Below are 17,830 nucleotides of genomic sequence, written 5' to 3'. Positions count from 1 at the left end.
CTTAACCCAGCTTAATGGAATCTCCTTTTTTTTTTTTTTTTTGTCCTTTTAACTTTTATGCTTTTTTTTATTATTATTTTGAAGAATATCTTCATGGAAACTTGTATGAAAAGAACTTAATTAACTCTTGAAATTAATATGCAGCTGAACAACTATTCTAGTCAAAACTAATTATTTTCTATATATAATTATATTTCATCATCTGTTTCAAAGATTGTGCTATAGCAAAAACAGTTAATGAGATTGTGAAAACTATGAGCCTCTTAATTATATCTATTTGTACGCCATAGAAAATATTTGTTTTTGAAAATTTTTCTTATCAAATTTCAATTTGACTTGAATTTTAAAAATATAATTTTTTATGGGAAATAATTATTCAAAAGGAAATCATTTATTTTTTCTTATTAAAAAACATTTAGTAAACTTCAAAATTCATTTTTCTCCAGGAAGAAAAGCTTAGAGTCATTTTCGAAGGCCTTTCAATTATTACAGCCATTTACGACTTTTATGCCAATATATATGATCGGACTTCATTTTTCAAGATCTTAGCAGGTTAATCAAACTTAGCAAGTAAAAACAAATATAAAAAATATAAAAAATAAAAATAAAAATCCCAGAATTTATTTTCCTGATTCCCTTATAATTTATTTTACTTTAGCTTCATTGGTGGTCTCAAAGCATTTTTCTAATTTGGTTGTTAGAGTGTCTTTGACTGGTATTACATGAATACCGTAAACGCTTCACACTGTTTCTCTCTTGCAAGAATCATTCATTCAGTGGTTCAAGAAGGTAAATATAGACAGCGATTTTGTGCATCAAGCATTTCATCTTTCGCTATTTGACCTTTATAATGACTTCTTCTTTCGTTACATAATAATAATATTGTCTTTTATTAAAATATTTTTCTTTCCCACCTTGCCCAAAAAGAACATCAGAAAGAAACTTGACAGTTGACAGAACACTACAGCACCCCAAAATAAATAAAAATAAAAGAAAAGAAAAGAAAAAAGATTTGGGCCCACTGGTATCATTCTTGGGCTAGGTGATAGGACCACAGCAGGTATGGTGTACCCGACCCATTGATAGCCCCCATTGATTGGGTCTAAGTTGTCTTCTTCGCCAAAAGGGCCCCATTTGATACCCAATGTTTAATGTGTATGTGTGTGAGGGTATCTTTTTTCAAGCAAATTATAAATTATGTGACAAAGTAAAATGATCAAGCATATCATGTGCACCACATGTGACTTTGGGACATATCGAATACAAAACACCACTAGTACAAAATCTAGTACATACATGGGTCCTATCTTTTTCCACATTCTATGGCATTTATATCTACTTTAAATTCTTTTTTTTTTTATTTATCTTTATCGGTACAATACATCAATCTCTCTCTAGTTAAGTAATTTTATTTTAAGTTTATTAATTAATTGTAATCTCTTTTAGTTGGGTATGGTAGATTAGGCCTTTGTTTTAACCTTTTTCTATAATGTCAACAACCAAAATTAGAAGGTGAGTTTTCTTAGTTGTAAAGATATTGAAAAGAATTATATATATAATATATACTACCCAACAGGTAAACAAACAAATTAAATTAGATTAATCAATCAATTAAATTAAATTAAGCGATGGTGAGAAGGTGGCCATCTATGAAATCATCTGTCATAAAGCTCTCTATTTATACTGTCTATTTAGGCCAAGATGATAAAGCTAAAAACAGTGCTTTTTATTCATTAGTTTGATTAGGTCATGTATCTCTCTCTCTCTCTCTCCAAATGGATATGCACACATATACATAGATATATTTTTTGAAATAAGCACATTTAGATATATAGATGCACATGCAATCGATTTCATCAATATATTTCTTCGCATACCATCTGTCCACTATTTTCCTTTTTGGCAACTTCTGCCTTGTATACATATATACACACCCTCTGATTATATACATAAATTCATACATACTGCTACATATACATTGGGAGAGAGATAAAAATGCTGTAATATATACTAATGCAAGGTAAGAAAAGGTGATGAATTTATGCTACAATGTTTCTTAAAGCCCTTTTTGAATTTCAAAAAATAAATAAATAAAACGTTTTTTCTGTTTGCTTCCGAAAATGAATAAAACTTCGTTTTATGAATCAATAAGGAACTTTAATATTTCTGAATTATTTATTTATTTAGCATCCATATTAATATTGTTTCGAGGCTGAAATTAATCTCTCTAGTAGGTAAAACTTTTACTAGGTTAAAGTTTCTACATTTTCCTTTTTCCTTTTAAGCTTCTAATCATTAAGTTAATCAAAATATTAGAATCATTAAAATATTTATCAAATTTATTTACCAGATAATGTGGTAACATTTAATTTGTTTGCTTTTTTAATTTACTTATAATCATCATTAATGGACATTGCACATGACATGATCAATTCGACTAAAGGTATGGGACTAATAGAAGTTGCTAACTCTCCTAGTAGCAAAGGAGAAGGGCATTACTTTTTTCATAGTACTAGTGGGCGGGTTCCATAAGATCTATGCTGACTGTCGGAATCAAACGAAGGTCAAAGGACCATTCGATTCATTAAAGACCATGGATTTAGGCCTATTTGTTTGATCAATCACCTAGGCTTTTTGGTTGTTAAGTTATAGCAGCATTGAGCAACATCCAAAAGCTCTAGTCTTTCTGGTTTGCACTAAATTGCCTTAAGGAGCCCCTTAGGGAGTCCATTTATTCACTCCGTCTAAGTTTTCAAAGATATACCGACGGTAGGTATCTTACCATCAGATACCTGTCTTCTAACGTCACCGACCTTTAAATATCAGGTTTTCAACAATTTCGCTTACCACTGTGATGGGGACCCCCGAATTCGATTCTTTTGCATAGTCAGGGGGCCGACCACAGCTAAGCAACAAGGCATAGCAACGCCCTCGCTTGGCGTCAATCCTGGACCCAGGTTCACTTTTCCATATGCTATTTTGATAATCAAACTTCTTCACAATTTCTCTAGCAAATCAAATACTTAAATAAAATTCCAGCTTTTTTGTTTTTTTGAAACCTAACATTGATAGTTCTAATATTAGATTGTCCTTTATTAATCCTTGAATCAAGAATTAAGATTTAAAATTAAAAATGTTTAAATATTAATTTATTGACATATTAAAACCTATATCTATTTAAGGAAAATGAACTTTGTCAGAACCGATAATTAATAAATATAATTTTAAATTTAACCTTTAATACAATCCAAAAATTTTTAAAAAAAAATTCTTACATTAATTTTAATTTTAAAAGCTTGATTTGAACTTGGTTGAATATACATACATATATATATATATATATATATATATATATATATATATATATTGGATATAGAAAATTCGAACTCTAAGGAGGAAACATAACTTTTACAACTAAGCTGTCGTGGATGGGAGAATAAGAACCTTAAGGAAACCAACTCTCATATGTTAATCATTTGTATAGTTTGAAGTTGAAAAGACTGATGAGTCATATGTGCGTGTGTGTGCGTGTGTGTGTGTGTGTGTGTGTATGCACGTACGTATTTGTGTGTGTGTGTGTGTATGTGTGTGTGTGTGTGTGTGTGTGTGTGTGTGTGCGCATGCATCACTATCATGTATGTAATTAATTAACCAGCATTTTCCAACAAGCAACTTTAATTGATTCACCAAACAAATATACGTCCAGGTGCTTTGCTTGAGTTTCATTCCTCCGTCCCATACATGTGAAGAAAATATAATATATATACATATATATATATATATATATATATGAAAATGAATGATATATTATATTATATACGCAATAGCTAGCTAGAAAAGTCGATTTCATTCTTAGGCAATGTGCAAACAATAGACATAACGTGGCTAAACCTAATCCGCAGTAAATGGACACACGGCAAGAAATAATTAAATTAATATATAATATTCCACGGAATTAGTCCCAATCAAATTTCGGTTCAAAAACGAAAAAAAAAAAATGGAATAAAACTGAAGGTATCCATATTCCCCCCCGCTTGTTATGGCAGCAATTATGGCACGTAGAAGTAGTATAGAACTACTACTGATGAACTGCCTGTTTTTCAAAATCAAGCTAAGGGGTGGCAGATTGGAGGTTACAGAAATTGATTTAGCCTGACATTGATATTAGCAATAAATATATGTATTATATATCTATATATGTACATATAGATAATATTCTTCGAGTACCCATCAATGGGAAATCACGATTATGATGGAAATTAAAGTAAGGTGGAAGTTTTTCTTGAAGACAAATATGATAAAAATCACATATTTAACTATGAGAATTAGGTCAAATTTTTGAGAAATTTGAAATTTTCTTCGGGTTTTCCTGGGAAAGAAATTTTAAGAGAAATGTAAAACAAGCAAGAGGGATTTTATCTTTTGCATATATATTATACATAGAGGAGGTTACGGTGTGAATCTGCATGGGGATGGACCGCATCAAAATTGATGCTTTGAAAAAAAAAAAAACATCAGCTTTGCTATATATGTATATATAGTTGTACACAACAAAATCGATGTTTTTTTAAAAAATATCGGCCTTGGTGAAGGTCCGCATACAGACAGACAGCACCGTAGCCTTTCTCTATTATATATATACATATATATTTAGAACAGTGCATATAATGCTAAGTGTGACAGTCACATATATCTTGTATTTTGGCTAAATCACAAAGTTCAAGTTCATCCAGAATTATTAGTCAAGTCCATGGTCACTTGTTTAGATTTTATATTTTGCGTTGTAAAAAATAATACAACTATAATTTCTCGCAAATATTTTGATATATATTCCTATTAAGATAAAAAAGGCTAAATAAGCTCTTTAAAAAAAGGTGTTAGGCTAGACTACTAGCATAAGTGAAAACTTCTAATGCATGCTTATAAACTCTTTGTTATTCCCTCTACCAAGATCCAATAAAATGAATACATTTCATTTAGTTCCATTGTTGCCTTTGTGTGCTTGTTTTTATCATTATTGATTATAGTTATTTATTTTATTACTTGTTTGGTGTTTGTACATTACTAATATTATATAGGTTGTTTGCTTACAAGGAATATTAACGATTGGTTTACTATCCGGGAAGAACTAGTAAGCATTGCACGACCCACTTTTACTTACTCCAAAAAATAGAACCGTGACACTAAGCTTGAAAGGCAAGGCACACAAAAATGTATCAAGACTTAAAATTTAGAGCATTGTATCTATAGGTGCATGTTTTGGGAGATTGGGCATATGCCTCTGGCTTCTTCATTTTTTTTTTTTTTTTTTTTTACCTCAAATATATGTGGCTCTCAGACTTAGCACATTGCCTTTTAAAACACTAAATGTTTCTTAATGGATATGCATGTGTGTGTATATATATATTTACATGCATACTCATTTAATGATGTGTGTTGTACTTGATAAATTTTTATTTAGGATTTTTTTATTTTTTATTGGATAATATATTATCTAGGATTCTTAAATAAGAGAAAAATCATATATGTACATATATATTTATATTACAAATTTCTTGCAAGGTCAATACGATAATGTTATATTATGATTTCTAACCTCAATTTATTGAATTTATTCATAATTGTTTAATTAGGTTAACCTATCTTTTAAAGTTAAATATAAAAAGGTTGATTTTGTAGATCTTTAGTAGGCATAATATTATCATACCAATATGATAATAGATAGTATATATTCCAAACTCACATTGAGTTGATAAGATAATTTTAGTATCAAATTTTTATTTATTTTTTTAAAGGTTAAGATTTAAAAACCAGTTAACACCTAATATAAATTTAATAATATATTAAAATTTTATCTAAAAAAAGTAAATCTTGTAAAATCGAAAAATTAAAAATGTATTTTTATATTTTACCTTTTGAAGTGATTGAATAGTTGAAGTAAAACCATTAGTCCATATGATATAATCACGTAAAGCTAGTTATATATATATGGTCAAATATATATATATATATATATATATGGTCAAATTAATATCAAAACTATGAAATAGTTTTTATATCAGATTTTCTTTTGTTAGTTATTAAATTGTATCAGCCAAAAAAAAAACACAAAAACAAAACAAAAAATATATTAAATGTTAGAATCTAAAATTTAGAATGATCAAATTTGATTTTATTAATCTACCAAAATTCCATTTAAGAAAAATAAATTATGTTGAGACTAATAATTAATAAATATATTTTTAATTTTTAATTTTTGATGTAAAAATTGAAAAAAAAAAATCTTAACATCAACTCTAATATCAATAACCTAATTTGAATCCCATCATATATATAGACATATATATATATTGAAATATATATTTCATAAAGAGTAAATAGAGATTGAATTGAATATATATTTTGATCAGGTGCATGTTTTCTAGCACCTAGAAGCCTGCCAGCTGTTCTAGGAAATAGATAGGGTCGAGTCCTAGCAAGTAGTTAATTAACACATTTTATCTTGATTATTATCCAAAAATCAAAAAACTACCTTGATTTTTTTTATTTTTTTATTTTTTTTTATTTTTTTTTATTTTTTATTTTTTTTTATTTTTTTTTATTTTTTTTGTTGGGGCCATTAGTAAATGCCGACAGCCTCCAATTATTGTAAGTTTGTTGGTAGAGCATGCACTTCTTTTTTCAATGTGCAATATCAACTTCCTTTGATATATCTTTGTCCACCATTTACATATATAATTATATAACATATTAAAAGGCGTACGACCTATTTTATTCATAGGTCTTTGAAAACTTAATATATCTCGTAATTATATATTTGATAAATTTGTTGAAAGTTGAAACGGCCTAGTTATATGAAAATCATCATTGGAAAATTGCTGCAAATTACCTTATTAACACTGCCTTTAAAGAAAATAAAATAATAAAAAAAATAAAACAATTTCATGAATGAGAATCAAACACTGCACATCAGGATATAAAATGTTTTGTTTTTCAAATTATAAGGTGTACATACAACTATTAACCACAACCATTAATCATGATAGCCTTTAAAGCTTATTAATTTTATCATACACAGTAACTTTGCAGCAAAAAAGGACATGAAAGTAAATTCTAGAGATCGACGCAGTGGGATAGATAATATTGGATGCGTTTGTCTTTTACCAACTAGACAATTAATTGGCAATTCACCAAACACAAACAGATCAGTAGCAAAAGCGTGCTTGAAATTCAAAGGTAGAAAACACACATAGTTAATGTGTGGTGGACAAAGCCTATACAGTCTCTAGTGATACGGTTCAAAATATAAACTTAATTTAGTGAAAATTTAAACTCAGGTCTCTATCCTAAAAAACTAGCTCTAATAGAGTCTGTCTCTCTCTCTTTTTTTTTTTTCTTTTTTTTTTTGATAAAACGGCTTTAATTTTATATATATATGTATATATAATCATTAAGGATGAAAGATTAGAATTTAAAATAGTAATTTCTAAACTGTTTTCTGAAGGATCTAATGAGGATTAAGTTAAAATGATCAAATTAAGAGTCATAAATATTTAGTTTTCAATTATGAATTAACAGAAAGATACGATTATGAATTACGAAACTTGGAATCAATACTCTATGATTGTCTACTAGCAACCATATGAAATTTAATTACTTCAGTTAGGAGTTAGAACATATCACAAATTAATGTGAAAACTTAATTGAAGTAGATTGGGCGTTTTGGAATTCTGTCTTTCCCTAAATACCTTACGCAACACGCTGTTATACACCTTGTGCCTAAACGTGGCTAAATGTGTGGAAATGAGTTATTTCCAACTGCTTCCCTTGACCATCCAATGCCACAAAACAACACTAATTCATGCTAGCTAGCTATACACAATATATAAATATAAAGATATAGATAATACCCAATGAAGCAAACATCATATTTATCAATCAATAAAACAATTCTTAAAAAACTTGGAGACAAATTGAAAAGCCAGCCAAGCCACTCTAACTGGACATATGTATTATGCTTAATAAATTTGGAAAGGACAGGTTGCAGCTGTTGAGGGATTTGAAAGCCCCACAAACTAGGGACCATATGCAAAGTACCAATCTCGAATTTTATTACTTTCTTTTTTCATTAAGAATTATCACCTTAGGTTTTGCCTAACTAACCCAAATATGTCATTGTTTAGGTCATTTTCATGCATATAAGACGGTGGGCTTTATACTTATAGTAATATTATTCCATTTAAAGTCTTCCATACAAAGATTGAGACTTATGGGGGAGAAAAAAAAAAAAAAAAAGTTGGATGAAATAATTGGAATCATCTTGAAACCTCTCCTATATGATTGATAATCTTGCAATTAATGCTATATATGTATATGTATATGTTAAACAACTACCTAAATAAGACCCAACTTTGTAATCATGTAGTTTTCTCTTTTTTCGAATGGTGGAGTGGAAATATTTAATTTGGTTTTGAAACTTAATAAATTAATATATAAATTTAATGAAATTTATCCTAAAGTGGAGAGCCTACTATTTCATATTGGACTTAAAGAGAGAGAAAAAAATAAAAAAAAAAATTCTGATCCAACCATGCAAAGCATTTCATTCATGCCTATATGATGCCCCTAAGAACCTAAAAAAATTGGATCGTCAAAAAAACTAGTGTATTTCTGAAATAGAAAAACTTGTGGAACTAATACGGATTCAAAATAAACCATTGATTTAGGACTCAAGCATGATCTAGTATGCTTGAGCGCGCACACACACACACAAATAAAAAAATTATATTAAAAAGAAAAAAAGGGGATCTAGAAAGTAAAAAGTAAACCTACCCTTCAAAGGAGATCAGTTATATAAGTCTTAATACATTTTTAGAATATAATGTGCAAAACCATGTGAGTTCTGTGTGACTTGACAAGCAAACAAGACCCTATTGAAAAACTTTTTTGAAGCACAGTTTAAACCATTAACCAGTGGCTTTAGGATGGCATCAATCAAAGCTAAAGAAACAGTACAAAACATAGACAATTATAGAGGGAAATAAAAACCATGACTCTTGGCTGCACATACACATGAGAAAGAGGACCTTTTCAAAAGAAGAATAAATAAATTTGTACATGTTTATATAATATATATATATATATATACATATGTGTGTGTGCCAAACATCGCAGAAAGGATGCTTCCTCCCTAACCTGATCTTGGGGGATATTAATATTAAATATATGTGTGTTTTGATTTTAATGGAGCTGCAAATCACCATTAGCATACGTAAGATTCTCATATCTTTTCTTTAGTCCTTATCTCCAACATAATTATAGTTCGTCACCGTGTGGTCTAAATTAAACAAATGGATTTGATTTGAATCAGGAAAAATAAAAAACTAAGAATAAAAATAAAAAAAGGTTTCCAGATGGAAACCATGTGAGAAATGAAAGTCCAAATGCACCAGTAAATATTTTGTCATTTCGATTTTTATGCTGTGCATCAATATGTTTGTCAATAGAGAAAAAAATTAGTATATTATGCATTGCTAATGAATGCATTGAAAAGTTGGGATTGATCATTTGGGTATCAATGGAAATTTGCCAACTTGGTAGTGACAAACTTTTTTTTTTTTTTTTTGGTATGACAAGCATTTTGCACCTTGAAAATGGATTTCTTTCCTATGTTTTATTAAGATCCTTGCCATAAATATATCTCCACTACAATTTATTCTTTAGCAATGACATATTCTTTGCTGTTTCTTTATGAATGGGCTAATAATTGAGTCTATAAACTGCATCTAAATCAATGAAAAAGAATCATGATTAAGATCAACAGGTTTTGAGAGCAGTGGACATTATAATGGGGTTTGATAAAAATGCAAAAGAGCCTCTTAAAAAAAAAGTTGATGTTGAGATGAGTAGAGCCATTGAAATTGAAAGCAATTGACAGCCTTGTTTCAAGGGAAAATGGCCTAGAAAAGTTTGATTTCCACCAAGAAAGTTGTTGTGGATTTGAGAAGTATATAGTAGGGGAATAAAGGGGGGCAAAAAAATTTTAAAAAAAAATAAAAATAAAAAATAAAAATAAAAAAGGGGGCACTATCCATTAAGAAACCTACAAAGCTTAATGGTTCAGGAAAGAAAAAAAAATAAAAATAAAATAAAATAAAAAAAACCTTTTTGCCCTAAAATATCCTAAAATATCAGAAAGTTGGGATTTCTATGTCGTAATGGTATATCTCTTTTATAACCAATTAGGATTCTTTTAACTAAGGCACAAGCAAACCTGCTTAGCCAATATAAAAACTTTGATTCAAAGACAAATATTGAATGAGGAAGCATTTAGGTTGCCCCTTCAGATTTTCATTATCTTATACTAATGTTATATATTATTATGACATAAAATAATTTCAGATTAATTTGATAAGGCATCGAAACCAACCCTAGAAGTGTGACTTGACAAAAAGCAATAAAAATATGAACACTAACGACATGATATCACTTGAAAACCACATATTCCAACTCGGTGTTTTCTTAAAAGGTTGGAGAATAGGAAAATATCAATAAGAAATGATAAAATACAGATTACATGGCCTGCTTTGAAGTTTCGGTCTGGCTGTTGACCCACTTGCTTAGCCCAAAGTGGCTGCCCTAGGCAGGTTTTCTCTTTTCCAATTCCTTTAATTATTATTATTATTGTTTTTTTAACTTTTTAAATCTTCAAGTGGAACACTTTATAATAAGTTGCCCTTGAAAGTCAAAAATTGGAAAGTCAAGGCCAAAGGAGCCTGTATGTGTTATTGACCATTGAAAGTTGGAACCCTTCTGTACCACCAGACCGATCATACCCATGCAGAGTCAGACTAGCAGAAAAACTGTCTGAAAAATAATTTTAACACAGTATACAGACCCCTGATTTCACTCACAACTCACAAGTAATTTGATAATTGGTCACCTGTAGTGTCTCACTTTCCAAATGGAAAGTTTTTTCCCAGATTTTTTATTCAAGAAAAAAGTGTATATTAAAGAATTAGGTATTTCTAAAACATTAAGCAGATGTAGTACTTATGCTATATCAAACTGGCGGTGAAATTCAATTTTTTCAAAGGTAAAAATAGCTATTTAAAAGAATGAACCAAAAACTGAAGCACAGAAGGATAAAAACTATTGACTTCCAATACAGCATATTAGAACTGCTAAATTAACCATTATGCAAGTTGTGAAGCCGTAGGGTTAATCATGTATGCAAATCCGGGTTCAAAATGAAAAATGCAAAATTGGACGTAGTTACCAGATAAACATCGTTGAGTTAATAGACTAAATGTATGAACATGCATTCACAAATAACATTACATGAGCAAGTTATGGCAGCTATCAACTATTTTTGAACTCTATCCTTCCAACTGGGCTAATCTACAAGTCCATATTCTACACCAAAAGCTTACCTCTAATTATAGACCTTCTATTTGCTGTAAGGAAGAGAAGTGTGCATCCACATTTCTAAGAGTTTCTTGATCAATTTCAACGGAAGTAACCAATCTGGACAATGAATAATTCGATACTTTTGTGGATTCCAAATTATTATTGGCATTCTGGTCCTTCAATATCTCAGAGTTAGATCCTACGTGACTTGACGATGTGTGATGACTGAAGAGCTGAGATTTCAGCTCCAAGCAATATTTTAGATCCTCATCGTTTCGGGCCTTATTTAGTCTATCATTGAGATCACTTAAAGCTGAAGCCCTTTCGGCCCATAAATCTTTTGTTCTTTTGGGCCCTTTATCCAGTTCATTTTGGTTAATTGGTTCATTAAGGGCGTAATCTAACTCACACTTCTGAAGCTTGTTTAATCCTTGATCAACAATTTGCTTCATCCGCTCTCTGAAGTTATCGGTTCTCACAGGATCTGATCTCAGCATCAACTTCAGCCCCGAGACCGTAGGCCCAGTTTCATCATCCATGGAAGTAGGGTCATGGTTAGAAGTTCCATCCTCCATGGACCTTTCTGGACTAGAATTCACATCCTCCATAGACCTTTCTGGAATAGACTTCACAGAAAATAATTCCTCCAGCAAATTAACATTTTGCATGTATCGATCAAAAGCTTCATCTTCCACTTCAATGTTTCTATCCTTGTATTCCTTTAGCTTGGAAAATCTCCATTCATTTATAGCTGCAGCATCCTGCAATTACTTCCTAAATTAGGACAATTCATTCTTGCACAATAAAATAGCAATTGGGAACAAAAAAAATTTTCTTTTTTTTTAAATCATATGCACCTTTCTGGTCATTGGCTTCCTTGAACGGAGTGGAATTTGCACATTATTGAACTGAGCAAAAGTGTTTGAAAGTTGCCGAAGTGATGCAACTCTATGTGAATTCCTGAAACAGATCCAAGATGTTAACACATTAGAGAGAGTGGAAGCTTACGTCAATGCATAAAAGAAGTTTAGAGAGAGAGAGAGAGAGAGAGCCATGGAAAAGTATTTCATTATTCACGAATATCCTATCTTCAAATCAAATGTAGAATGGAAAAATCTATACAAGGTAAAACCCTACAGAGCACTTTGGCCAATCATCTTCAACAAAATAACTCAATAGTCATCAAAATCAGCAAGTTTAACACCTATCCTGATGCTCACTTCAGGTCCGCTGGATTGGATACTTTTGGCAAAGGTGCTAATAATTGTAGGCTTTGAAAAGTCTGACCAATGTTAGAAATGATGGACGAGCAGTGTAGTTCTTTCTAGCAGAAGAATGCATTTCTTTTTTAAAACAATTGCACAACCCATACTTTAAAATAATAAAACTAGAGAATACAGATGACATTTAACAGAAATATAAAAAGCCAAACTGGGAGGTTAATGCTCAGAACTCACCCTGATGGTGATGCCTCCGTAGAATGCTGGTCAAATAAAGTAGAATTTGAAGGTGGCGTCTTGTCTGGAAAAGTCGCATTTGCTTTCAAAACTGCAGTTGTAACATAGACAGTAAGGTGAAGAAAAGTACAAGGTTGTGCTCCTCAAAAGATAAAACGTATTATAGAAAACAGAACTTTATTGAAGTCAATATGCTGTATTCAACTAAAAGGAAACCTTCCATTAAATCAAACATTTAAGTACTCCTTTGCACCTTGGAGTTTACTTAAGAAGAATACTATCAAACTAGAATTGCCAATTGTATAATTTAAGGTTGTGCACAATGAACTTAGGCCAGAGTTGTGATTAGGAAACAAAACTCTGCCAGAACAAGCATGCTATATCTGATTCCTCACAACTCGTGCCAACATTAATTTACATCAACATTTAAGTTCTCTACACAAATTTCAAAAGGTGAGTAAGCAAGCCTCATTTTCAGAATTATTTTATACAAAAGACATAGTTTAGCAAAATTATTTAGTTTTTAGTTCAATAAGCTTCCAAATTACAAATATAAAATTATGGTGAATTGTGTAAGACAAGATCCAGAAAAGAATTTTGTTGGCCTTCCAGAATTTCTCACTTATAACAACATATGGCATGGACAGCACCGACTTAAATGCATAAATGCATAATTTCTTACTATAATATCCAGTGAACAGAAAGTCCTCATAGAACTTGTAGTAGTAGTACTCTTTGCCTTAGTAAACAAGCAAAAGGATAGGAAAGGTTATTTCGAGTATCAGCCTTAAGGGAAGTCTCACTTTGGTAAAAGGCATATATTGCTAGCTTTCAAAATTAAGGCCACCAAACTTAATGTCATGTTCTGCAAATTCACCAACACAGCATAGCACCAAGGCTTCACCACATTAATGAAATACCATGTTGTTTGAGTATGTATTAATGATGGGCCTCCTTTAACACTGTGTGAAGTTGTGCCCACGAAGGGTCGGCAAGAACTGGCCATAACATGTATCTGTCACATACGTCACCATGTTGAGTTGCACATACTCAAATCAAGTCATCAACAATGGCTCTCAAAATAGTGCAACAAAAGCATTTTGGATTATCATAACCAAAAGCTAACGATGCTCACATTTTCATTACCCTATATGTGTTTTCTTCACCTAGGCAAGAAATTATGATCAAGATCCAACACATATAGTTACACCCCTTCTTGTCCCTATAAGCTTAACATATCCACAAGCCCTATAAGCTTAACATATCCACAAGCATGGTCAAACCTTAATAACCATGTATGGCAAAACATGACTTTGGGGCACAATGCCCCACAAGTAATAAATTTGCAACAAATCATAAAGTGTCTAGAAAACTACGTTCTCATCATCACCCATGATACTTCTTCCATCATGAACACACTAAATTCTCACATCTTTGCCCCATGTACACTCTAAAGGCCATTACTGCCACAAACAAGTAACAGAATGGATGTGGAACCACTAGCAATATTCCATTCCTTGAAGCTTTATAAGCCTTAGCTCTTAACCTTAAAGGAAAAATCAAATTGAGTTAATAAAGAAAACAAAAACGGAAGTATAGGTGGTCAATGGCCCATCACCATGCCTACAGGTATAAGCCGTATAGTAGGCCAGAAGGAACCTTAAGAGACTTCCTTGACAACTGTGCACTTGTTAATATCATTTCAGTTAACCTTTAAGCTACTTTTCCTACTTCGTTGACTTCCAGCCATATTAGAAGTAATCCACACTTGCATTTTCCAAGGAATTAACGCCGATTAATACACATATAAAATCTATCAGCCAAATATAATAATACATGCAGGAAATTGCCTGCATGCAAAAGCTTTCTTAAAACCGAGAATATCAGCACTAGCATCAAACAGTAAGGAAACCCAGCTAAATAGTCAAACATTTAGTAAATAAAAGTTCACAAGTTTCCAAACTAGCCAAAGCAAAACAAGGTCAATATGCCTTTTCACTAATTGCACATTTGAGGTAAAGATGATCTGACACAAAATGAAGCAAGAAAAACCAATATCAAGGAACAGTATAAATTCGCTAGTAGAAACTTTGAATATCAGCTTTAGAGAGCATAATCAATATTCAATTACTTGATATTCTATAACTCAGCAATGCAACTTCAAAGCAAAAAAATAACCAAAAAAAGTACAACCAAATAAACTATTCTTGAGCGGTAGCCACACTCTTGAAAGTGCCAATCCTATAATAAAGCAAACACACTTGAAATTAGCATACCATGAATATAACATGGATTTTGAGCTTTGGCACAGCAACTCTTGCATGATTCATATGGACACCTGCATAGGTTATTGATATAATCAAAACATTTTAGGAAAATATTAATTTATGATATATGAATAAAACAAGCATCATTTAAGAACAAAAAAGGTGAGAAACAATTGTGATGTAGAGCCTCATGAAGCAACAACTAACACCTCCTACTACATATTCAACCATCACATAAACAAATCAACTTTCAAGCAGACCATGGATTTATCCTTAACCAGTGGTCTGACAGAAGATAAGCAACCTGTTCCAGCAAACCTCAGATGGCTCACAAGCTATCTCCAAAGATGCAATTCTCTGTTTAATATAACAGTTGACTCCTTTATCCTTACATTATATTCAAGGTGCAGATTATGGCTTAGAGTTTAATCACCTTTTACACAATCCTAAGCTTATGCTGATTTCTACAGTCAATAAAGAAACAATATCATTGATTTTAAGAACAAAATTGTTTTATCACGATTTTGCAAAATTGTAAAACGTGTTCTGAGTTTTTAAAATTAGAAATATGAAATATGTTATTATATGTTTAAAGAAAAGAGAAGAATGTTGGTGAAAATTTAAATGACAATGACAAGATAGTAGATCCCACTGCCTATTATGGTTCCGGAAAACTGGGTTTTTTAACATATATATATATATATATATATATATATGTTGTCTGGTTTGTTTGTTTCCAAATACAAGAAAACTGGAAGAAAGAAAAAACAATTTCAAGTACCTCAGAGCTAGTTGTAAGGCAGGACTGCAAGTTTAGTTCTATTTTCTACTTCCAATGGAGACAGTTTATGCAGTAATATAACTTCTCTCTCTCTACCCTTCAGTACACTGACTACAAATTCAAGAACTAACATGTTTATAAAGATCGTTCACATTTGAGTAATGGAAAAATGCCGAGCGTAATATCATATCAGTAAGAATGACCTAAAAAGGACTTTCATATTTCTATCTACAAAATTTGTATGCGTATTACCATGTGCCACTACTCAGTATCTCCTACGTTTGCTTCTAACAGCATAAATAACATCAATTTCTAGCTCTAACAAAAAGTTAGTACCAAATTTCGTTCAAATTGCAAACAGGACACACAGAGGAAACAAATTTTCTTAAAATAACAATAAATAATAATAACATGTGTAATTGCGGTGTGCGTGTGAGAATTCGTATATCAGATGGTGAATGACGAAGCTGTTAGTATTTTTCAGGACCTAATTCTGTACAGAAGAAGCAAAGATTTTCGATGACATAGAGGCGACGATTTACCTGGAGCGAGCGACATTGCCACACTGCTTGCACTTAGGCTTGTTAAGACCGCGAAGTGTCTTCGGCGGTGTGTCCGTACGATGCACCACCGTGTTCGCTGCGGGGACGGAAGAAGCAGCAGCAGCAGCGGGAGCGGGAGCGGAAGCTGTGGCGGTGGCAGAGACGGCGGCGGTGGTAGTTTTGGCGGCGGGTAAAGCAGCCGTATTAGCGGCCGTGGCCGTGGCCGTGACGGCGGTGGAGGCTACGGCAGCGGTAGTTGTGGCGGTTGCGGTATCGGAACTGTTGCTGCTTAGGGCTGGTGAAGGGGCCGCCATTGAAAGCGATAGAGCGAGAGGGAAAGAGAGAGAGAGAGAGAGATTCAAATTGGAGAAGAATTGCGGGAAACACTGTGTTTGGTTAGCATTCTTTTTTTGTAAAAATTTGATTTGGCGCTTTACGCTTATATGGTTCAGCCACCGGAGACAGAGTGATTTGTTTCAGGGATCCGATGGCGAGCTTCGGCATTTTTTTTTTTTTGACCTTTTATTTGGGGATTGGGGCTGCCACTCAATTATGGGCCGGGTCGGATTTTCAGCCCATTTTAAAAGTTTTCACTATCTTTCTTCTTCTTTCTTTTTTCTTTTTTTTTTTTTTTTGGGTTTTTTTTGGGCCTCACATATTTTTGTGTATAATTATTGATTCTTTTTAAGTTTAAAAATAAATGTTTTTAATAGATTAAATAATTAAAATTATTCTGAAAAGCAATAGGTCAACTTGTAATAAGTAACATATTATAACGAGAAATAAATAAGTATAATAGTTTTTTTTTTTTTTCTTAGAAACTTTTTGCACACAAGCAATTTTTACCATATCAAATAACTAAGTTGCTAATCTCTTTAAATTTTTTCGTTATAAATATATATATATATATATTATTTTGACTAAATTGATAAGAAAATAATAGCTTTCGAGAGTAACTTGAAAGGTTTTATAGTTTTGAAGGTAAAGTATAAACATATTTTGGAAGGTATTAAAACGATATGTATTCTTATACATATAATATCACAAACTCATGTTGTGGTTTGAATTTCGAAAATTGTAGAGACTTACCGTTATATTTTTCTCTTTCTAAGTAACCTTTTTTATTTTTTTGTGTAAATTGAAACATTTGCATACTTATAATTGTATCTTTACTTTTTTAGAAAAAATTCGCCATAAATTTATTTTTCTTTGCATTTCTTCATTTTTTTAGGCATAATATATCAAGTTTAATATATATATATATATATATATGAGTTTAAAGACAAAAACAGTCTAGTAATAATACTATATACATATATATATATATATACATAGCTACAAGTTAACTAAACTAAAATAATTAGAGTTTGAAAT

General features: G+C 31.4%; 1 protein-coding gene across 1 annotated transcript; it reads right to left on the bottom strand.

Annotated features, from left to right (window-relative positions):
- Positions 1–11,274: 11,274 nt before the first annotated feature.
- On the bottom strand, positions 11,275–16,968 carry LOC107430424 (uncharacterized). The gene is made up of 5 exons (XM_016041257.4): positions 16,457–16,968; positions 15,143–15,204; positions 12,867–12,957; positions 12,267–12,369; positions 11,275–12,170 (listed from the first exon to the last, which is right to left on the bottom strand). The coding sequence occupies exons 1-5, from the start codon at positions 16,768–16,770 to the stop codon at positions 11,439–11,441; spliced, it is 1,302 nt and encodes a 433-aa protein (XP_015896743.3). The 5' UTR covers positions 16,771–16,968; the 3' UTR covers positions 11,275–11,438.
- Positions 16,969–17,830: the final 862 nt, after the last annotated feature.

This window comes from Ziziphus jujuba, chromosome 6, assembly GCF_031755915.1.
Source record: "Ziziphus jujuba cultivar Dongzao chromosome 6, ASM3175591v1".
In the NCBI taxonomy this organism is placed as follows: Eukaryota; Viridiplantae; Streptophyta; class Magnoliopsida; order Rosales; family Rhamnaceae; genus Ziziphus; species Ziziphus jujuba.
The sequence above is the reverse complement of the archived record's forward strand: the minus strand, read 5'-3'. Positions and strand labels throughout refer to the sequence as shown.